The 25,037-nt window shown below is 37.2% G+C and overlaps 1 protein-coding gene across 4 annotated transcripts in view; it reads right to left on the reverse strand.

Moving 5' to 3' along the window:
- The window catches only part of TNPO1 (transportin 1), a 93,869-nt gene that overhangs the window by 12,730 nt on the left and 56,102 nt on the right, over window positions 1-25,037 (reverse strand). For 3 of the 4 annotated variants that reach the window (XM_059878803.1, XM_059878802.1, NM_001076540.1), the window contains 13 exon segments: window positions 24,886-25,008; window positions 21,858-21,976; window positions 15,991-16,051; window positions 15,045-15,213; window positions 10,977-11,129; window positions 9,971-10,196; window positions 7,587-7,758; window positions 6,646-6,732; window positions 5,133-5,240; window positions 4,842-5,000; window positions 4,357-4,444; window positions 1,407-1,505; window positions 1,101-1,196 (listed from right to left, as the gene is read on the reverse strand). In XM_059878803.1, the coding sequence (XP_059734786.1) occupies window positions 1,101-1,196; window positions 1,407-1,505; window positions 4,357-4,444; window positions 4,842-5,000; window positions 5,133-5,240; window positions 6,646-6,732; window positions 7,587-7,758; window positions 9,971-10,196; window positions 10,977-11,129; window positions 15,045-15,213; window positions 15,991-16,051; window positions 21,858-21,976; window positions 24,886-25,008 (1,660 nt within the window). 4 annotated transcript variants of the gene reach the window in all.

The raw sequence follows: 25,037 nt of genomic DNA on the forward strand, positions 1-25,037 counted from the left end.
TCACCAGCTGATATCCCACAAGAAACTTTAATATACATTACACTCAACATTTATTTGCAGTTATGCATTCACATTTAAAAATAAATAAGAAGTTTTTTAATGTTCAACAGTAATTTTATAATGGCAAGTGTTTCAAATCTGAATGTCATGTATAGGTACTGCATTCTAAAGAGATAAACACCTGACAAGATTTCATAACCATCCTACACATAAGTTTTTGAGCTTTTTAGCAGGAAAATCTAATTCACTTTAAGATACAAACAGTACCCATACAGCCAAACAGTCATATAACTGTTTCATAATTAAAAGACTTCCTTCCATACCAATAATCACATTAGGATATAATAAACTTTCTACAATTAAAAACCATAAAATTAAAATACCTTTGAAGATAAATTTATTTAGAAAAACTTATTTAAATCTTTGTCCAGTATTTTGGTAAGGTATTCATTGACTATGACTATACTGCTGGAACTGTCTTAGTATATAAAGAAAAAGACATGCCTGATTGAAAACAAAATTCACACTTTAAAAAATCATTAGCAAAAAGGCAGAGCAAGAAGAAATCACCCTGCAATGTGTTCTATAGTATGGAAGGTACTCTTTAATATAAACATGCTCTCTATAAATGCAAAAGAGAAACAAGCCTTCTGAATAAAAATCCCACAAGATACTGCTCAAGTTCCCAATTTGAAGAAAAGTATACAACAAAATACAAAATACATATGCCATTATTAAGACTAACTACCACAATACAGTCTATTTTGGGCTACATTTTTACATATTAAAAAAAAATTCTCCCCAGCTAGCAGTTACTCTGAATTAATGAAAAATTCATATAGTTATCTGAGCTGGGGTCCATTTTAGGGAGTATTAAAACACTGTAGCAGAGGAAAAAAGTGTTTTTTGGAAAGTTTCTGGAAACTGGCTATGGAATGAAGCTCAAACAGTTCATTTCATGACTGAGAATCCCAAACACCCGTTAATTAATAAGCTGGGTTTCTAAAGCTAGCTTTGCTTTGGTTTCTCTACGCATCTCAACTTAAAATGACAAGGCAGATCGTTTTCTCTCCACCGTTAACAGTTCAGTCGTATGGTACCTGTATTCTCTAACAACGTCTTTGGTGTGTTGGGTCTGTTAATGATTTCTACAAGCTGGTGCAACACCATAGGAATGTAAGGCTGCATCTCTATACCTAGATCATCCCCGAGAGAGAAAACAAAAAAAGAAACGTTTCATTGTTAAAATATCAATGGAAAATAGTTGCCCCCTTTACTGTGATGTTATATATTTACATAGGTAAAGCTCATTAGAAAAAGGCAATTACAAAAATATTAAGTTATCTAAAAATTTTCATGTTTGTAAATGGGAGGCGGGGGTGGGGTGGGCAGGGTGGGAATCTTACCCATTTGAATGGAGATCTCTCCAATTGCCCATGTGGCATTATTGCAGACTGAAATGAATTCTGGATTGAGGTTGGTTCCCAATATTGGCATGAAATCAGCTAGGAAAAAAAAAAAAAGCTTTTGTTTTGTGCTTTAAAGGACATCTACCAGATGGAAACTGAAACCTAGGCAAAATATAACCTTTAAAAAAACAAAGTGTTGGCAATAATTATCTTAAGAAAACGAAGGAGGAAATATCTGGCCACTGAACTTTCATGTGAAGTAGCCCCAGTTTCGGAGAAGGCAATGGCACCCCACTCCAGTACTTTTTGCATTACAGGCAGATTCTTTACCAACTGCACCACCTATAATAAGCAGCAAAGCTAGGATTTGACCCCAGGCAGTCTGGCTGTGGGAGAAGGCAATGGCAACCCACTCCAGTACTCTTGCCTGGAAAATCCCATGGATGGAGGGGCCCGGTGAGCTGTAGTCCATGGGGTCGCGAGGAGTCGGACACGACTGAGTGACTTCACTTTCACTTTTCCCTTTCATGCATTGGAGAAGGAAATGGCAACCCACTCCAGTGTTCTTGCCTGGAGAATCCCAGGGACGGCGGAGCCTGGTGGGCAGCGGCCTATGGGGTCGCAGAGAGTTGGACACGACTGAAGCGACTTAGCAGCAGCAGCCCCAGTTTGGTTTCATTTTAAGTATCATTAAAAAGAGTTGGTCAGAGTAATTTCTCTTGGCATCAGACAGAAAATTTTATTTTAAATATCTCACTTTAAAAGTGAAAATATGATACAATAGGAACTTCTTCAAAGCTGGTTTTTCACACACAAAGAATTTTTTAAATTAATGATTTTGGTTTTTATAGTAATGTTTACTCTAATGTCAGATTGTGGTCTCTGAATATCATCTTCCATTTAAAAGGAAAAATGGAGTGTCAGTTCATACTGACACTCCAATAACTAACATGAACAAAAACTAAACTTTTGAAATATAATACAGGACTTGTGCAAGATGCTGGAAATCAATTTGTTCCTTTCAAAACTGGTAAATAAAGATAAAGAAACAAGCAATAATCCTGCCTCTTCTATATGATTTGTCAAAGTCAGTCACTCAGTCATGTTCAAATCTTTGCGACCCTATGGACTATAGCCTGCAAGACTCCTCTGTTCATAGGATTCTTCAGGCAAGAATGCTGTAGTAGGTTGCCACTCCCTTCTCCAGAGGATCTTCCCCACACGAGGACTGAATCTGGGTCTCCTGCATTACAGGAAGATTCTTTACCATCTGAGCCACCTATGGGCAATAATTTATTGATATGGGAAATATCTCTACATATGTATTCTCTCTACTGTATGAAGAATTAGAATATCATTTTTTAATCCCTAATAAACCAGTTGATTTCACAATTTCTCAGTCTCGGCAATACTGATAATCTGGGTCAGATTATTCTATTGTAGGGGGCTGTCTCACATTACAGGATATTTAGAAACATCCTTCACCCCCACCCACCAGACACCAGTAACACCTTCCCTGTGTAATAGTGTCTCCAGATATTTCCAAATTACTCTTGAGAAAACTAACCTAGAAAATAATCCACAGTTTGTAACATTAAAAACAGAGAACAACCAGACACTGTGTATCTCTTAAAGAAGGTACTTGACCTATAAAGTCTTAAAAAAAAAAAAAAAAAAGAAATCTTTTCGTACAAATTTAAACTCAAAAACTTCAATCAGGTGGAAAGTATTTGCAGAACAAGGTTTTCCATAAAGCAATAATTCACCACAATTTCATTTAGAGTAGGTAGGCTTAAACTTGATGCCTTACTTTAATACATCATAATTAATGTTATTATTCAAGTTCAGAAACACATTACTGAAAAATACAACTGGCAATTGACTGAAGGTCAAAAGATACAACCTTTTGGTTCTAAAATAAGTTCGGTTCTGGGGGATGTAGTATATCATAGTATGACTACAGTTACGTGTGTGTGTGTGTGTGTGTGTTCAGTCACTCAGTCATGTCTAGCTCTTCGTGACCCCATGGACCGTATGGCCACCAGGCTCTTCTGTCTATGAGATTTTCCTGGAAAGAATACTGGAGTGGGTTGCCATTTCCTTCTCCAGGGAATCTTCCCAACCCAGGGATAGAACCTGTGTTACCTACCTACATCCTCTGCATTGGCAAGTAAATTCTTTACCACTGAGCCACCTGGGAAGTTCACAGTTAACAATACTGTATTGTTTATTTGAAAGCTGCTAAGACAGTAGATCTTAAAAGTTCTCAATCCACACACAAGTCTTGATATATGCCAATTACATCTTAAAAAAAAAAAAAACAACTGGAGGGGGGCCTCCCAAAGCACACTATATCATCAAATGAAAAAAAATTTTAACATGAATATTTTAAACAAGATTAAATGATGGGGTATACAAATGAAGAAAATTAACCAAAATTTGATTTAATTTATGGGTCTGACAGCAATTCAGGTTACGTTATTCAAGCAACTGCTTATTATCTTCACAAAAGGCTAAGCAAACACTACGCCACTAAAACAGGAAAAAAAAAATTCATTTACTTTTAAGAAAACAGAAATTTCCTACAGTTTATGCTGATTTATCATGAGAAAACCTGATTATATTATTATTTCTGGGTACCTCTACCAAAAAGAAAGAGGCCATTTAAGAAGTATCTATGAACTAGCATATAGGACCAAGGTTCACAGGTGGGTATGTCCCTTACTCTAAAGCAATACTTTTCCAACTTTTCTTCAGCAACATGAACACCTAACGAGCCGCTGAAATGATGGTGAATTCAAGGAAACAAGAGAATAGGGGTTTCCAAACCACCTGCTTCAATCAGAGTAGATTTAACCAGTACATGACTTCAGTTTAATAATAAAAACCACCAGCTGATGAAAAATAATGTTAAAAACCACATCACAGCAATAGAAAATATTCATACCTATACAAGGTTTAACATGCTGAAAGCAAGCTTTTGTCAGGTCACCTAGCAGGGCGAAGGAACTCTGTCGAACCTCTGGCATTTTATCCTGAAAGAAAGAAGCAGAAATTAATCCCAATGTGACACAGAGAATAACCTGGTGTACGAGATAGCAAAAGAGACACTGATGTATAGAACAGTCTTATGGACTCTGTGGGAGAGGGAGAGGGTGGGAAGATTTGGGTGAGTGACATTGAAACATGTAGAATATCATGTAAGAAACGAGTTGCCAGTCCAGGTTCGATGCGCGATACTGAATGCTTGGGGCTGGTGCACTGGGACGACCCAGAGGGATGGTGTGGGGAGGGAGGAGGGTTCAGGATGGGGAACACATGTATGCCTGTGGCGGATTCATTTTGATATTTGGCAAAACTAGTGCAATTATGTAAAGTTTAAAAATTAAAAAAAAAAAAAGTTTCTGTTCGTTTTAATTTAGTAAATCTCACCTGCATGCACTGATACATTAGTGTTAGAATGTTACTTCGTGCTACCAGCTGTTCAATGTTGCCTCCAAGTCCTTCAGCCAGGCCACTGAGTAAATCAAGGGCCACTATCATAAAATCTTTATCTGGAGCCTCATATTGATCCGGTTGAGCATTGTTCAGCTGAAATTACACACAATTTTTTGAAAACTTACTTTAAACCAATTACTGAAAAAGTTTTTATGCATTATGCCTATCCTTAGAAAAATGTTTCTGATGCCAATAAGGGAGAGATATAAAAACTTGTTTAAATACCATGGCTTGTGCAAGAGTTTTCTGCACTAGGTTCACGCAGCGCTGGTACACAGGTTCACAGTACGGAAGAAAGCCAGACTGCAGGGCCGTGGCGACTGAAGACAGGCACTAGAAGGATAAAGCAGATGCATGTAACACCTCCAGGTATAACTAAGATTATGATAAATGCTTGAAAGAGTGCTCAATAAAAATCTTGGTCATTTCTACTCTTCTGTAGTATAGCAGTTTATCTTTTCACACCTCTCTTTTGGATGCGGTTGTTGCTGCTAAGTTTACTAGCTGGTCAAGGGAGGTTTCCTCAGAAAAAAAACTTAAGGTTTCTATAATGAACACTATCTTTCAGGAACAAATTTCAGTATTACGTATTCCTATTTCTTCTCCTCAAATATGAGAGATTTATTTATCTTCCCATCTTGGTCAATAATGTGGGTAGATCTCAGAATGTGGGCACATTCTGAGCCTTGCCTGGAAGTAAATATATTTAGCTATAATTATTATTCTTATTCTGTTGGGCCCAGAATTAGCCATTGCTCTTTGTCACAGAAGTTTTTACTTTGTTGGGTAGGGACCATTCAAGGCAGAAGTGGTGACCCCTGAAATAACAGGGGAGACTAGAATGACTGATCTGGCTCTATCAAAATCAATTCATCCAGATTTAAGTTGGCACATTTGAGTGTGTGTTCAGTTATTTGAATAGCATATAAGCTTGGTGGGGCAGGGGGAGGTGTTTAAAAAAAGTATTTAAATACATGAAAAACAAAACTTCAAACTATATAGAAAAGGTGTCAATGCTACTTCACATGTATATGAGTATATATATGCATAAACAATAGACTAAAGAATTTAAGCTATATCAATTATGACATGGCTGTATATCTACATAAAGAAATACAGTTAAGTAGAAACAGACATATATACACACACACACACACACACACACTCATATGGAAAGATCTCCAAGGATAATTTACTATCAAGTACAACAGGTTAGAAAACACAAATTCAATAGTTTGTCCCTGGTGGCTCAGCAGTGAAGAATCCCCCTGCAATGCAGAGACAAGGTTCAATGGCTGGATCGGGAAGATCCCCTGGAGGAGGACATGGCAACCCACTCCAGCATTCTTGCCAGGAAAATCCCATGCAGAGGTAAGAGGTGCCTGGTGGGCTACCCTACATGCGGGGCAGAGTTGGACACGATGGAAGAGACTGAGCATACAGGTCAAGTTATATGGAGTTGCGTGTTTATTCAGCATTTTAACAGAAATGGTTCAGAATGTAAATTAACACTTATTACATATAATCATCATAGGTCTGAACATGTGTTTTTTTGATGAAAAACAGGTTAATTAAATGTTGCCAGCTTAGTATACCTCTGAAGGGAATGGCTACCCACTCTAATATCCTTGCCTGAGGAATTTCATGGACAGAGGAGCCTGCCAGGCTACAGTCCATGGCGTTGCAGAGTCTGATGCAGCTGCGTGACTAACAAACATACACACGGTCAGTAGCATACCTCAAGTAAAGGGAAGAGATCTTTATCTTCATCCTTTAACATGTTCCATTTCTGGATCAGTGGAGGCATTAGCATCTGGATATATTCCTAAATTACAGTGATGAAAAACACAGAAAGCTCCACTATCATATGTAAACAAGTCCATACCGAGTCTATGAAAACTAAAATCCATTTAGAGTAATTGTATAAAATTTTTACAGAAAGAATTTTAAGACTTATTCTTTGAATTTTTTTAGTCCCATGACCTGAGACATGTAATATGACTTGCTGTTCCGCAGGTTATAAATGACAAGATAAATTTATTAAAGACATTTGTAGAAAAAGATTCATAATCATTTAAATGTTCTAAGACAGAAGAATCCCTGCAATCAAATCAATAAACAGTCATCATGTAAACAGGAGCATTACAAGTAGTCTAACCTAAGACATTAGGAAACCCCCTACCAAACAAAATCAAAACAACCATCAAAGCAAACCCACAAACAAGTGTCTTGCACCAAGTGTTAAGCATAACCTATAAACACAGACTATTTCTTAAGATGTTTAACAGTGTAATCATAAACATGAAGTCTATTCTTCAGCAGGGGATTTCAAGCTATATTAAAATTCAAATATTAAACCCCATTTACAAACAGATTCATCCATCTCTTCTATTCTTAACTCTGAAATCCAGAGTATAAAACCTTTATCCCCTTTCCTTTTGTCACTCAAAAAGGTGTTGGTATATTCATGTGATAAACTGTTCTAATTTTCACACCCTGCACGTATTTCTTTTTTTAAAATATTATTTAAAAGTACACTTGCAATCTTTTTCAGCCCTATAGTCTTAAAGAAGAAAACACTAAGTGTTCACACCTCCCTAAACATTTTTCAAATATATATTGAGTATAACTATGCTTTATATTTGATTTTTCTCATAATGGTTCATCATAGATACTTACAGGTTTGTTTAAGTGATGTCCCACTGAGTCTGCTAAAGTTCCTATGGCATCATAAAGAATGAGCAAGTTCTTATGCTGGTATTTACTAAATGCAAAGACCAAGGTATCAAGTATATAAGCAAGGTAAGGAACAAGTTCTGTACAAGCCTCCTCTTCAAGGGTAGCAAAGGCACTATAATTTAAAAAGGGAGAGATTACTGTTGTAGAAAAGAAACAGTTCACAACGGAGACAAGAAATTAAGTATAGAGTTTAAAGAATACTTATTTACACGCACATCTCCCTACGTCACCACACCAGATACTTATTTTTATCATTTCCTTCCCATTCCTTACCACTTATTTCAAAGAGATTGACACTTATGGGTATCTGCTTAAACAATGGTAAAGTCGAAAACTGCTGGTTCATTGAACAATTTATTTGGTGTTTACTACTTATTTACTGTCTGAGGGCTGCGAATATAGCAACGAACAAAACAATGTCCCCTTTCTCAGGGAGTCTACATTTTACTGATGTTCCAGACTAATGACACCAGAATTAAAACTATTAAAACTTACATTACCATATGTAACATAGATAGCCAATGGGAATTTGCTGTATGGTTCAGGAAATTCAAATAGGGGCTCTGCATCAACCTAGACAGGTGGGATGGGGCAGGAGATGGGAGGGAGGTTCAAAAGGGAGGGGATGTGTATACCTATGGCTGATTCATGTTGAGGTTTGACAGAAAACAAAACTTTGTAAAGCAATTATCATTCAATAAAAAACAAACAAAAAAAAAACCCCAAAAAACTCTTCACCCTTCACTTGCATACCAAGCACCACAAAAAGATAGAAGCAGCTTTAACAGTGTGTTTGAGATGTCTGAGAACACAGCAGTATCATGGTCTCTCAAATGCTTCTCTTAGAGGGAGAGGGAATGAGGTGCTGGCAGCCACAAATTTTCAACTATAAGAACAAATTCCAAAGTATCTAATACACAGCATGGTGATGACAGTTAATACAGTATTGAGTCCTTAGAAGTTGCTGAGTAGATTTTCAGCATTCTCACAAAAAAGAGTTACCTGTGTTAATCCTGGTAAACGTTCTACCACGGTTATCTGTATTAAATCATCATTGTTGTATACTTTAAGTATTGCAATTATGTTTGTCAATTTTTCCTCAGTAAAGTTTAAAATTTTTTCTCTAAGCCCTACACTATACATAAGAATGCACAATGCATTTGTTATTAGAAATTTGTTTACTTGTAGCTTATCTGTTAGGACAAATACACAAGAAAGGAACAAGCTCTAGGGTCTCGGGCAATTACTTCACCTTATACCTAAATTTTTCTTGACTTTAAGGTGTATCTGGCCCTTCATTTGTGAAATTAAGGTTATAGTATTCTGTCCTAGCCAGGCAGGAATTTCTTAAAATGACAGGCTTAAGCCATTTGTTAATTAAAGTCTTGTTCATTAACACTGAACTATATTTCTTTCATGGCACTTTCCACAAATTATATACCTTACTAGCCTATAAATTTTAAGATGGCAGAGACTGTACGCACAAAATTTTATATATGTCTAACAATTAGTAAAAAAAAAAAAAAAAAACCTTGCTGAATGAAACATCTACCAGAAACCAAATATAATGTGTACCCTCCCTTCCCTTGAAAAAAATTTTGGTGCTATTAATCACCAAAGCTCCCTTGTTTAACTTTCTTTCATATCATTATGAATTAGAACTCTTTCAAATCTGGTAGAGTCTAACTACACTTAAACTTACTTTCCTCTCTTTTAGCAGCTATTTCTTCCTTATTAACAAAGTGAACAGTAGAAGCAATTCTACTTGAAAAATTAAGAACTATAAACATAAACGGCAAGCATTTTTAGAACATGAAGATTTATTCCAGAAAACTGAAATATTCATAGTAATGAAACCGCTGATCTGATGAACAGACAACCCCAAATGCAACTGACAAGAGTGGTTACTGGAGTTGAACCACTGTGGCAGATGGGTCATCACCACAGGACTTCCTGAGGAGTTATGGAGCTGACTGTAGACTAAAAAAGTCAGTCCTGCTCAAACTTTTGTATTTCTCCAAGAATAGGACTCTTGCCACAACCACTCCAAATATCTGTGGGAATGAGGGTGAAAGATAACACTAATGTTATAGCCAGTGAGAAAAAAAAAAAAAAAATTGAAGAAAATAGCAAATACAAATCTCTAGTTAAGAGTCTCACTTGGATTTGCAAAACCATCAGCTGGAAGATATGGATAACAAAAAAAAAATCCCATTAATAGTTTAATATCAACATTTCATCACAGGCTTGAAAATTAAGTTTCGCCCTGAAATCTTCACACTCCCTTCTCTCACCATGAACAACTTGTTATGAACTTGTCTTACCTGCAGGCAGCTTCTTGTACTCTCTTGTTGCTATCCAGGATACGTTTTAGCAGTTCTGTCATTAATGGCTTCAGGTACGTGTCTGGGGGCTGGCTGACTACCCAGTGTGCATAGCGGCTAAGAGTCCAGCACGTTATGGAACGCACAAGAGCCTTTTTATCAGAGAGGCACTGAATAAGGTGAGGAATGAGCTCAGGTAGGTATGGAATCATGCCTTGCATGCAACCTAGGGAAAAAAACCCCAAATATTTCAGGAAGTGCTCAAATTTGGTTAAAATTATTTCAGGTGAATATTAAACTGATAGATGCATCAATGAAAAATATTCAATTATTTCTATTCTAATAAGTATATTTAATAATCTGTTTCAAAACTTTTAAATAACTGAAATGAGAGCTAACTGCTCTTAAGTATCTTCTAGTAGGGTTTGTCGTTCAGTCACTCCCTCGTGTCTGACTCTGTGACCCCATGGACTGCAGCACACCAGGCTTCCCTATCTTCCCAGTAGGGGTAGGAAAGCTCATTTTACTTCTGCTACAGAAATTATGCAAAATGCATCAATTTCTTATAGATAGATATTTACAGCTAGGAAAGAATAATAATTCTTTCTAGGGCCAGTGACACTTGACTTACGTTCCTTACACCTACATATGGAAGTTATTTTTCTAGCAACAGGGATGTTTCCGAGATCAGAACCCTCTCATTCTGTTCTCTTCATTACAACAAAAGCACTTGCAAAATATCTGGCTGGGGTTCTAAGTCACTCTATGGTTGTTTAGTAGTAATTAACTAGCTCAAAAGTGAAAACTCATTCTAAGATGGCTCTTAGACTCAAATATCCTTTTTAAGGTTAATATGGATCACAGTCTTATCTACCTCAACAGTCTTATCTTACTAGGAACACAAGTCAGTAAACAAAGTATGTGTCTCGTTTCTGCTTAATTAAAGTAGTCATGTCACATTAGCACCTACTGAGGACTTGACAGTTTCAGTTTGACTCAGACTTACCTTCAGCAATTGCTCCTAAAACCAAGATGCCTGATTCTTTAACAACCCATTCATGATGAAAAAGTAATTCTTTCAAAAGGGGCAAAATATGTGGCAAAAGTTCATCACGATATACATTAGCAAGAACATCTAGGGCGGCTGCAGAACATTTTCCTAAGGAAATATTTAATTCAAAAACATTACATTAACTTCTATCATTCAGTTATATAACTATAAATCTATCTATACGTAGATAAAATTTGTTGTAAGTAACACATTTTTACCTATACAAAGTTTTTAAGAATTCAATTAAATAGGAGGTAATCACAAGAAAAAAAAAACTCTATTGACCAAAACACTTTATGACCAAGAATCAGTAAACTAATCATAAAAATTTTTATTTTGCAAATGACTACCAATTTTTTTTTTTTTTTTAAATAAAGCTGTTACACTGGCCAGAAATAACACTTTACTCATCAATAAGGATCTTAGTTAAACTGTATGGTAGTTTCATTCATATAAATATTACACTGCCATGAAACAAAATGAAATCTTTAAGTACTAATACAGAATGAGTTGTATGATGTGCAGAGAAGAATCAGCAAAGTACACACAATCTGATTTCACTTCTGGAATATCAGCTTCTCCTCCAAAAAAGAAGATTCAGGCATACCTCAAATACTGCAGGTTCAATTCTAGACCACTGCAATGAAGTGAGTCAAATCAAACTTTTCGTTTCCAAGTACATATAAAGTTATGCTCAAGTTATAGTGTTATTTATGTCGGAAAAAACCTTAACTGATACACACTTTATACCTAAAAAAAATGCTAACCATCATCTGCAGTTTTAACATTGCTTCCTTGCTAAGTGTAATCATTTCTAACTTTTTATTTAAAGTAAGAGATATGCAACTCTTCCTTTCACTTGAACATTCAAGAGGACATGAAAGGTTATTAACTGGTCTAATTTCAACAGTGTTGTGTCTCAGAGAACAGGGAGGCCCAAGGAGAAGGGGAGAGATGGGGAATCGCTTATGGATAGAGCAGTCTGAACACATACAACATACATACAGACCTCCGTCTTATGAGCACGGTTCATGGAGCCCCAAAACAATTATAACAGTTAACATCAAAGATCACAGATGACACACTGTCATAACAGATATAATAACAAAACAGTTTGAATTCTTATTCCAAGAATTACCCAAATGTGACAGAGATACAAAGGCAAGCAAACGCTACTGGAAAAATGGCACCAACAGACTTGATCAATGCAGGGTTGCTACAAACTTCACTTTATAAAAAAATGCATTATCTATGAAGTATAAGAAAAACTGTAGCAGACTGGTTCCAAATCGGGAAAGGAGAACATGAAGGCTGTATATTGTCACCCTGCTTATTTAACTTATACGCAGAGCACATCATGCAAAATGCTGGACTGGACGAAGCACAAGCTGGAATCAAGATTGCTGGGTTCGAAGTATCAATAACCTTAGATATGCAGATGACACCACCCTAATGGCAGAAAGTGAAGAACTAAAGAGCCTCTTGACAAAAGTGAAAGAGGAGAGTGAAAAAGTTGGCTTAAAACTCAACATTCAGAAAACTAAGATCATGGTATCTGGTTCCATCAATTCATGGCAAATAGTTGGGGAAACAGTGGAAACAGTGACAAACTTTATTTTTTGGGGCTCCAAAATCACTGCAGATGGTGACTGTAGCCATGAAATTAAAAGATGCTTGCTCATAGGAAGAAAAGTTATGACCAATCAAGATAGCATATTAAAAAGCAAAGACATTACTTAGCCAACAAAGTCCATCTAGTCAAAGCTATGGTTTTTCCAGTAGTCATGTATGGATGTGAGATTCGGACTATAAGGAAAGCTGAGCACTGAAGAATTGATGCTTTTGAACTGTGGTGTTGGAGAAGACTCTTGAGAGTCCCTTGGACTGCAAGAAGATCCACCCAGTCCATCCTAAAGGAGATCAGGCCTGAATATTCATTGGAAGGACTGATGCTGAAGCTGTCACTCTAATACTTTGGCCACCTGATGCCAAGAACTGACTCATTTGAAAAGACCCTGACGCTGGGAAAGATTAAAGGTGGGAGAAGGGGATGACAGGGGATGAGATGGTTGGATGGCATCACCGACTCGATGGACTTGAGTTTGAGTAAACTCCAGGAGCTGGTGATGGACAGGGAGGCCTGGCGTGCTGCAGTCCATGGGGTCTCAAAGAGTTGGACACCACTGAGCGACTGAACTGATGAAGTGTAAGAAAGCAAAGTGTAACAGACTAAGGTAAGCCTGTAGGTGTTTATGGAAAAACATACACGAGTGAAAAGAAGTGTCCCCTCTCCCTCCCCAATGCAACATACACTGTTACTTTTGCAGTTCTCTACATTAAATCTTAATTCATCCTCCCCCTTACAGTTGGTATACAAAGGGAAGTAATTTGTGATAGTAATGAAGACCTTGGGTTTTCTTGTTCTGTAACATATGGGTTCCAGAACTACTTGTGCCACTAGAACTAGCTATGCTAACCTCGGGCAAGTTTCTCTTTTTGCAGTATCTTTACCTTCCTAAGGCTGTTGAAAAGATTAAACGTGATATGCATACAAAGCCCTTGGCCTAGGGCTGGGCACATTGGTCACTGTAAGGAACTGTTACTTAGAGGGAACTAAATGGGAGTAATCAGCATTATTCCAAATGAATGACACAGTTCAGGATGATCATTCACGTCCTTAACCGTGCCATCAGTTATTAGAAATCTCAGTCTTCTGAATCACAGAGTGGTTCTTAACTGGTGGTGACTTTGTGTCCCAGGGACCATCTGGCAGTATCTCAGGACACTGCTGCTTGTCGCAGTCTTAGGTGTGTTCTCCCTCTGATCTCCTGCGCTACTGCCTTCTACTGGTGAGAGATCAGGGATGCTGCTCAAAATCCTGTAATGGGCAGGACAAGCCCACAACAAAGAATTAGTGGCCCAAAACATCCAATGTGCTGTGAACTACAGAAGTAAAGATTTAAAAACCAGCACCCAAGCAAAACCGAAACACAGGTGTCGAGGTTCTCCCCAGAGTTATCTAATTAGTGTGTGGCCCACAACACAGGGTGAACAGATGATGTGGATTTGTCGCTAATATTGAAAACAGAAATTTTAAAAAGCATATTTTGAAGTCTGGAGGAAAAAGGGATTTACATTATCTTAGAAATATGCATGATAATCAACCAATCTTCATGCAAATTATGACATACAAAAAAATAAGTTAGGAAAACAGGAAAAGCCACGGCCAGTGTTCCTATTTCGTATGTACTTTGTTATCAAACATACATTTTGCATCCAACAAAACACATTTCCTATATATTTTGTATCCAACAAAACATACACCCCCTTTGAGAAGTGACACTGTGAGATTAAAGTCTTTTTAAGGAATATGATGACAAGCAAATGAAGAACAGACCCACTGGGAAGAAACAAAACAAAACAAATCCACAATAAGACCATTACTTCACATCCAGAAGAAGACACCCAGAAAGTATTGGCAAACGTGGAGAACCTGTAGCCCTAAGACCCTGCTGGGGGAAAGCAAATGGCAAAGTAAGTGTGAAAAACAGTCTGGCAGTACCTCAAAATATTGAACATAAAAGTTTCCATGTGATCCAATAATCCTATTCCTGGGTATATACCCAAGAGAGCTGAAAACTCAGGACCACATATTAAACCTTATGTAACTGGTCATAACATCACTACGGACAGTAGCCAAAGAGGGGAAACAAAACGTCCATCTGCTAATTAACAGATGAATCAGTCACAAAGACCACTTTTTGTACAATTCCACTTATAGAAAATGTCCATTAGAGTTCAGAAAATGGGAGTGACTACTAAGTATGTAGTTTCTCTTAGGGTGACAAAAATGTTTCAAAATTTACTGAGATGATGGTTGCACAACTCTGTGAATACACTGAAAACCACTAAATTGTATTCTTTTGTATGGTTAAGTGAACTATGTATGAGGGCACTGTAGGATGTGTTACTTCCCAATTAAACTGTTATCCAAGCAGGCGACTGTGCTTCTCTATGACTTACTTAGATTCCAGTCAGAAATCGTGTCATCATCATCAATTTCATCGTCGTCGTCCTCCTCCTCTTCAATTCCATCTTCATCATGCTGCTGAGCCACTGTCCTTGATCGATGAAACCGTGGCCTTATATCTTGCTCACTATCAGGAATTGTTTCATCTTCTTCAACATCACCCTGTGTATTTTTTAAAAGGAAAATTCTGGTTATATTCATATAAGCTAATAGTACGTATATGGGTAAAAGAATGAGAATATTCACAGATAGCATGCCACATGATTCTGAAATACAGTTGATGCTTGAACAGTATGGGTGTGAACTGCATGTCCAGTTCAAACAGGATGCAGATTTCTCTCTAAATGAAGTATTAGACGACTACATAATCTGTGGTTGGTTGCATTTGCAGATATGGAACCATGGACACGAAGGGCCAACTGTGAAGTTAATCAGGGATTTTTGATTGCACTGGAGGTCAGTGCCCCTAATATCCCATTGTTAAGGGTCAGCTGTATACATCTTCTGCTTGCCCCTGCGTTGAAAATAGCTCTTTGTGAAGGGGAGAATAGGCTATCACATAACCCATGTTAGATTATCAGGGATTTTGAACCACATAAGACAGTTTCCCAACATCTGGTATAATCTAGAGTATCTGAATCGAATTTAGAACATATTTAAGATTATTTTAAAATGAACCCCAAACAGTCAGAATTAACAGGAAATTCACGCTAACTCTAACTCTACTAGTGTCACCATCTAGTTAGTTTCAATTCAGCTAGAATCTACTGCCAGTCAAATTCACTGTTTGCTTCTATCTTTGAACTCCATAGCATATTATATAACAGAAAGCCTATTTAAATAGAGCCTACTCTAAATAAATGTCCTATTAGTCAAATTCAAACATCTGTAAGTCAGTGAAAATAAACATCCTTATTCATCAAGGAATAGTTTCCTTACCTTAAGTAGGATAATATCTATATCTGAATACTTCATGCCATTCACTAACACAGGGATCAACCTATAAAGACAGAAATTCATGAATCAAAGATCTAAAGATCTCAAGGTCTCAACAATCTCATGAATACTAATAATACCACCACTACTGTTAATACTGCCTTATAGCATATTCTATGTCTGTCCTTCTCCAATGATGAGTACTCCCAATGTATATCTTAGGCCTTTTACATACTCATGCATAGAATCTACTGGATGGAATTTTAGACCGGACAAGATAGCTTGCCAAGAGTGCTTAAAAATAAAAACAATAATTTCTTTTTTTTTTTTTGCAATTTCTCCCCTAAGAACTTATCCCAAATACACGAAGGAACATTCCCAATTCGTAAAGACTCATGTTCCATGATGCAAGACTAAGAACAATGGAAACAATTTAAATGTTCATCACTAAGGGCCTGGTTAAAAATAAGTTACAACTGGGAATTTCCCAGCAGTCCAGTGGTTAGAACTCTGCATTTTCACTGTAGGGGCTGGGTTTTAATCCCTGGTTGGGGAACTAAGATCCTGTAAGGATCTTATTTTTGGATGCACACAGTCATAAACAAAGAAACAAATGACAGTGAAACTGGAAAAACAAAAAACCACCCGTGCAAAATACATAAAAAGCTCATATCCATTTGTATTAAAAACAATGAGATTCCTATCCACAGCAATCAGGTAAGAAAAAGAAATAAAGGATGCATTCCTATATACTAACAACAAAAGATCAGAAAGAGAAATTAAGGAAATAATCACATTTACCATTACATCAAAAAGAATAATACCTAAGAATAAACCTACTCAAGGATGCAAAAGACCAGTATTCAGAAAACTATAAGATACTGATGAAAGAAAGAAAAAAATGACACAGACGGAGAGTTATCCCATGTTCTTTGATTAGAAGAATCACTATTGTCAAAATGACTATACCACCTAAAGCTATCTACAGATTCATTGCAATCCCTATCAAATTACCAATAATATTTTCCACAGAACTAGAACAAATAATCTCACAATTTGTATGAAAACGCAAAAGACCCTGAATAGCCAGAGCAATCTTGAGAAAGAAAACAAAGTTGGAGGAATCAGGCTCCCTGACTTCAGACTATACTACAATACTACAGTAATCAAAACAGTATGGTACTGGCACATAATCAAATATATTTCAGTCAGACAGGACAGTAAGTCCAGAGATAAACCAATGTATCTATGGTCACCTGCTGCTGCTGCTGCTAAGTCGCTTCAGTCGTGTCCGACTCTGTGCGACTCCATAGACGGCAGCCCACCAGGCTCCCCCGTCTATGGGATTTTCCAGGCAAGAGTACTAGAGTGGGGTGACATTGCCTTCTCCCTATGGTCACCTAATCCATGACAAAGATGACAAGAATATACAATGGAGAAAAGTGTCTTCAATAAGTGGTGCCAGGAAAAGTGGACAGCTATACACGTAAAAGAATGAAATTAAACACTCCCTAACACCATACACAAAAATAAACTTAAAATGGATTAAAGACCTAAATTTAAGACCAGACACTATAAAACTCATAGAGGAAAGCATAGGTAGAACACTCTGACATAAATTGTAGCATGATCTTTTTTGATCTACCTCTTAGAATAATGAAAATAACAAAAACAAACAAATGGGACCTAATTAAACTTTAAAATGCTTCTGTACAGCAAAGGAAACCATAAATAAAATGAAAAGACAACCCTCAGAATGGGAGGAAATATTTGCAAACAAAGCACACAACAAGGACTTAATCTCTAAAACACACAAATAGCTCATGCAGCTCAGGAAAAAAAAAAACCCACAACCCAATCAAAAAGTGGAAGATCCAAACAGACATTTCTCCAAAGACACATAGATGGCAAAAAGAAGCACATGAAAAGAAGCTCACCATAAAAATAACAAAAATAATGCCATTTGCAGCAACATGGACAGTCCTAGAGATTGTCATACTGAGTGAAGTCAAGTCAGAGAGAGACAAAGACAAATATATTGCTTATATGTGGAAAGAACAAAAAAAGGTACAAATGAACTTACAAAACAGAAATAAAGTCACTGATGCAGAAAACAAACTTATGGTCAACAACAGGGGGCGGGGTGGGGGGCTGTTGGGCAGATAAATTGGGAGATTGGGATTGATTAAATACAGTTTATACAAAATGGGTTTCCCATGTGGCACAGTGGTAAAGAATCCACCTGCTAATTCAGGAGATACAAGAGATGTATCTCTTGTAGGTTTGATCCCTAGGTCAGAAAGATCCCCTGGAGAAGGAAATGGCAACCTACTCTAGTATTCTTGCCTGGGAAATCCCATGGACAGAGGAGGCTGGTGGGCTACAGTCCATGGGGTCACAAAAGAGTTGAACATGACTGAGTATGACAACAATATATAAAACAGGTGACTAAGCAGAGCACAGCAAACTCTACTTAAAATTCTGTAATGGCCTATATGGGAAAAGAACCTAAAAATGAGTAGATATATGTGCATGTGTAACTGATTCACTTTGCTGCACATCTGAAGCTAATAGAACATTATAAATCAACTAACCTCCAATAAAAAATTATTTAAAAAACAAGATTACCTATATAATTACTTATATACACAGACTAACTAGGAAAGCTACACAATAAACTGGTATCTTCAGAGGTGAGTGAGTAGGCTAACAAGGGACAATATCCATCTTCTACTTTATTTCTAAATGGCTGATATTTTTACAATGAGCCTACATTCAGTATTTCTATTCTTTTTAATAAAAGAGAAAGGGAAAGGGGAAAGGGAAGTAGCTCAGTCATGTCCGACTCTTCACGACCCCATGGACTACAGCCCACCAGGCTCCCCCATCCATGGGACTCTCCAGGCAAGAGTACTGGAGTCTGTTGCCATCGCCTTCTCCTTAATAAAAGAGATGATAGTGTTTAAAATATAAAAACAGAAAATTTGAAGGATTTTATTCAAAAGAAATAATGCAAGAAGGAAGAAAGAATTCTATGGACAAGGTTATCATAGTCTGGTAAAAGTTTAGAAATTTTATTTTTAATTTCTTAAGAGAATCACGATGTCTATAAACATGGAATTTCAGATATACTGAAATATTTACGACTAGCTAAAAAAAATATGTATCAAAACATGTTAGGTAAAGGTCAGAATACTAACTTTAGTTCCGCTTGCAGCTATGATGGGTTTTCATCTTTGACAGGTTTCTTATACTTTGTTTTCTCACTGTTCAGCCATGCACACTAAGATGAGTCTAGTGAGGACAGAAGGTAGGGGAACGCTCTGGAAACACCTAACAATGCCCTCAGCCTGCTGCTCCCAAATTCTATCTTTAATTGTTCTGGGTGGCATGGGAAAAGAATGAATAGGCAAAAGAAATTCATACTCATATGCTGTGGGCTTATTAATAAAGCAACTTCTTTATAACCTAGATGAGTAAGCTAAGGTTCAGGCTTCCTGGGTGGCTCAGTGGTAAAGAATCCACCTGCCAATGCAAGAGATGCAGTTTGATCCCTGGGATGGGAAGATCCCCTGGAGGAGGGCATGGCAACCCACTCCAGTATTCTTGCCTGGAGAATCCCATGGACAGAGGAGCCTGGCGGGCTACAGTCCACGGAGTTGCAAAAGAGTTAGACACAGCTGAGTGACTGAGTAAAGAATTGTTTTAGCTTTCTCCTGTAGCCTCATGTTTTAGAAAACAAGAGAGAATTTTAGTGCAACATCATGGAAAGGCAATGATGTTAATACCAATAATGAATGTTTACTGAGTACTTAAGTATATACCAGGAGAAGGAAATGGCAACCCACTCCAGTACTCTTGCCTGGAGAATCTCATGGATGGAGGAGCCTGGTGGGCTACAGTCCATGGGGTCAAAAAGATTCGGACACAACTGAGCGACTTCACTTCACACTAAGTATATACCAGGCACTGGGTTAATTGTTTTCTATGGATCAATCCGTCAATAAGCCCCAGGAGATATTAATGTATTATGTGTAAGAATAAAGGTGGGGAAAAAAAACAAAATAATTCTGGTGAAAAAAAGACCTGTTCTACCAGATAACAAATGCTCAATAACCAAAAGAACATACTACTGGCTAAAAACAACAACAAAAACCACACAACATAGCCCAGAAACAGATAAATCCTATTCTTTGTTACATTAATGTTTTCTATGTGAAATAAGAGATCTCATTTTGATCTCATCTCATCAAAAAATCAGCTAAAATTGCTGATCTTTTAGCCTGCTACCAAGTTACTGGTTGCTTAAAAAAATTTGGATTTTATTAGGGCAATGAAAGAGACCACCAATCTATAACTGCTCTTATCTCCTAATGTTAGAGATTAGGTTTGCATTAATAAAATCTCTTCAGCTTTATAAGAATTAATGTCTGTTTTTTATAAGACGTAGAACTATATGATCCAATAGTAAGAAACAAGCATATCATAAAAGTGGCATCACAAATTAGAAAGAAGAATAAATTTCCTGGTGGGGTGGGGGGTGAGTGGAGGCAATCCATTTATCATACCTTATACTTTACTCTAGATAATAAATTCTAGATTGACTAGAATAAAATATAGGTGGAATTGTTTTCTTGGTAAGAACTGACTACATGAAAATGAGAACATCTGAGTATACGAACTTCTGAAAAAAATGTGACTCCACTAATACAACATATTAAAACAAATGGTTATTTTTTTGCGTATTAGATGGCTAAGATTAGAAAAACTGTAATTAATGGATGGCAAAAGTTGTGACAAGATGAGACACTGCTAGTGTATTATAAACTGGAGAACACCGTGACGGGACAGCACTTCAAAGTTTAGACTAACGACATGGAGGAAAGGGCACAACTTATAGTAACTGACAAGAGCCGACCACAAAACAGTAAATCAAAATTTTAAGCACGAACTATAGACAGATGCCTTATTCATACTATCAAACTTATTTTCTTTCCAAAACACTGATATATGACATCTGGTACACAGTACTGGGCATCTCAGGTGGCTCAGGCTCAGTGATAAAGGATCCACCTGCCAATGCAGGAGATGTGGACTCAATCCCTGGGTTGGGAAGACCCCCTGGAGGAGGCAATGGCAACCCACTCCAGAATTCTTGCCTGGGAAATCCCAAGGACAGGGGAGACTGGTTGGCTACAGTCCACTGAGTTGACTGAACATGCACACATGCATACAGTATTAACACAGAGAAAAACACATTAAAAGACAACACACCAAAAAGAACAACTGATTACTTAAGGGGGTGGAAATCCAATGGAGTTTAAATTTTCATGTAGAAAATTAAGTTTATGAGCCTGTATTTTAATTTCAAAAGAATGTGAGCACTACTTTTAAAAGTAACTGACTTTAATTGATTTCATATATATTTCATAAACCACTGCTATATACCTAAAAATAATAGTTTTACATCAATTCAATTTATCTCAATACTGGAAAAATGTATTAAAAAAACTGACTTAACAGCATTCATTGGGTTAAAAATAGACTTACAATATGTTAACAAAAAACTCTTAGCACAACTAGTAAGAAGATCTTTGGAGGGGGGAAGAGAGTCCACAGTCAAAATTACAAGATTATAAAAAACTGCCATGGATTATCCAAAGTAAATTATAATTCACAGCATAAACCACCCTCATGTAGTTTAGAAAACAAAAGGAATTGCTTCTTAAATAAACATCTTTACTTATACATCAGTAAAATTAAGCTCAACTTCTTCAGAACTTCACTACCTGATGGCATAAGTATGCAATCTAAAAATACGAAAATGAGGCATCACTGTTAACAAGACAGCACTGCTAAGAAATACTTACTTGGGAAGATGCCTTATGAGTACATCTTTGCATATTGGCTGCTCAGCCAAAGTGAGCCAAAATTCGCAGGCTTCTAAAGCCACATTTTCATCTTGATCTTGGGTCCTCTGTAGCATGTACTGTAAACAAAAGAGCCTTAGTATTAATAGGTTTAAAGCATACAATTAAACCTAATCCAATTTCAGCAAGTTAAGAGTCCTTTGCTATGGGCCTTACCCTTTACAGTAGTTCTCAATTTAGGGTTTGGATTTTTTTTTTAAAAAGCCTCCTAATCAATTCTAAAAAGCAGCCAAACTTAAGAACTACTATTTTAGAATGCTGCCTAATATAAAGTGTCCAATTCATGTCTGTCTGCTTCTCAAAATAAACTCCACTAAACTTTTCATAAAATGGATAATCTTTTTATAATATAACGACCCAAGCTGTCTCTTATAATTACAACTATACCTTGAACCAACCAAGGGTAGGGGTGCCAACCCTTCAAGCAGTCAAATAATCCACATATATAGCCCATCTTCCACATATACAGTTCCTCATCTGCAGTTTCAGCCAATCTTGGGTTATGTAGTACTGTAGTACATATTTAGTATAAAAAAAAAATCTGTCTACAAATGGACCCATGCAGTTAAAACCTGTGTTTTTCAAGGGTCACCTATATATATATTAATACTTCCAATATTTAAGAAGATATATACATATTATACAAGATTTTTTTTGAAGAAAGTAGACACATTTGTCAACTGCAATTTTCAGTTGCCAACAAAATAGGTTTATCATGTCCTTTGAACATACCAAGCCAAATTCACTTAGTTGAAAGAACATCTATCTGATCTCCAAATCTATCCAAACCTACCCTCCTTTAAAAAAACATCCCCAAACCAGGAAATCCCCTGGAGACCCAGTGGCTATGATGCAGTGCTCTCTCTGCTGGGGCCTTGGGTTTGAACTAAGATCCTGCAAGCCGTGCAGCTCGGCAAACCCCACCCCTCCACAAAAACCTTATACGTAAAAACAAAAGATCAAAGGCATGAATTCCCAATGTACCAGGGGCTGAAACTCGGGTCAAGTGATGAATTCCTGAATGAAACATCTCGTATTACAAAATACAGCCACACAACCACTCTGATAGGTCACCCCCTCCCATGTCCTACTACAATGCTGAGCACTGCTGAAGAAAGAATTGCAGCCGCACAAATTAGGTTCCCCAGGTGTGACATGACAAATGATAAAACATTTTTCTTGATTTTCTGGTTAACTCCAAACTCTAACGAAATTTTCAACCAACGCCACCTGATTCTTCTAAACACTTCAGAGAGAACAGATTTATCAGCAAAAATGTCATTTATTCCCATTTTGCTGCTACATATCCTTATCAGTACATCTATTCTTCCTAATGTTTTAGAAAAGGAACTGCTGAACAGCATGAATGCTATCCTTTCTCTAACAGGTCTTAGAAATGCCATCCTTCAAGTACAACTATGTCCAGTAATATGAAAATTAGGCATGACTCTTTTAGCAATAATGAGTATTACCCAATAAATTACACTGTCCTAATAATAAGTTGCTATTACATATTCCTTACTTTAATAACGGCTGATCATGGAACAACAGACTGGTTCCAAATAGGAAAAGGAGTACGTCAAGGCTGTATATTGTCACCTTGTTTATTTAACTTATATGCAGAGTACATCATGAGAAACGCTGGACTGGAAGAAACACAAGCTGGAATCAAGATTGCTGGGAGAAATATCAATAACCTCAGATATGCAGATGACACCACCCTTATGGCAGAAAAGTGAAACGGAACTAAAAAGCCTCTTGATGAAGGTGAAAGTGGAGAGTGAAAAAGTTGGCTTAAAGCTCAACATTCAGAAAATGAAGATCATGGCATCCGGTCCCATCACTTCATGGGAAACAGATGGGGAAACAGTGTCAGACTTTATTTTTCTGGGCTCCAAAATCACTGCAGATGGTGACTGCAGCCATGAAATTAAAAGACGCTTACTCCTTGGAAGGAAAGTTATGACCAACCTAGATAGAATATTCAAAAGCAGAGACATTACTTTGCCAACAAAGGTCCGGCTAGTCAAGGCTATGGTTTTTCCTGTGGTCATGTATGGATGTGAGAGTTGGACTGTGAAGAAGGCTGAGCGCCGAAGAACTGATGCTTTTGAACTGTGGTGTTGGAGAAGACTCTTGAGAGTCCCTTGGACTGCAAGGAGATCCAACCAGTCCATTCTGAAGGAGATCAGCCCTGGGATTTCTTTGGAAGGAATGATGCTAAAGCTGAAACTCCAGTACTTTGGCCACCTCATGCGAAGAGTTGACTCACTGGGAAAGACTCCGATGCTGGGAGGGATTGGGGGCAAGAGGAGAAGGGGACGACAGAGGATGAGATGGCTGGATGGCATCACTGACTCGGTGGACATGAGTCTGGGTGAACTCTGGGAGTTGGTGATGGACAGGGAGGCCTGGAGTGCTGCAATTCATGGGGTCGCAAAGAGTCAGACATGACTGAGCGACTGATCTGATCTGATCAGTGATCAATGTACTTACATAAAATTATTTTCATCACATAAAAACTGAAAGAGAATCTCTTAAAATCTAAATGGTCTACTAGAACTCACTATAAAGGTTATATATTTTCGACTTAGAAATCTCATTGTTACCATAAATCAAAAGTTGATCAGATCTACTTAGCAGTTATGTGTAGAAAACAAATTTTTATCTACTACAATTTTATTGGCCTAAGTTGTATCTAGTAAATACAAATCATCTACATATTTCCTAGTTACACTACAGTTAAAAGCTGTCTACACCTGTAAATTACTTTCCTCTCTATAACATCTTAAATCTCATGAAAGAAAAATCACCATAATGATAACTTATAATTTTAAGGCAATCATAATTAATTTTTATAGCCCAAATGTGACAAATAAGAAAACAGTGATTTCACACTGTATGTTTTGTGCCCAAGAATTTCCCTGAGGGGAAGAGGAGGAGAAAGTTTTTAAATTGCTTGTATTACCTCAACTATATTATGCATGTGAGGAAGCAGGCGATCCATCCGAACTTCAAGCAACATCACAAGTGCCCGGCACACATTTTTCCGTACCTCTGGTTCTTCATCACCAGCCAAGGCGAAGAGATTCTATCACACAAGAAAAATTTTCTTCTAGT

Source organism: Bos taurus, chromosome 20 (assembly GCF_002263795.3).
Source record: "Bos taurus isolate L1 Dominette 01449 registration number 42190680 breed Hereford chromosome 20, ARS-UCD2.0, whole genome shotgun sequence".
Taxonomy (NCBI): Eukaryota; Metazoa; Chordata; class Mammalia; order Artiodactyla; family Bovidae; genus Bos; species Bos taurus.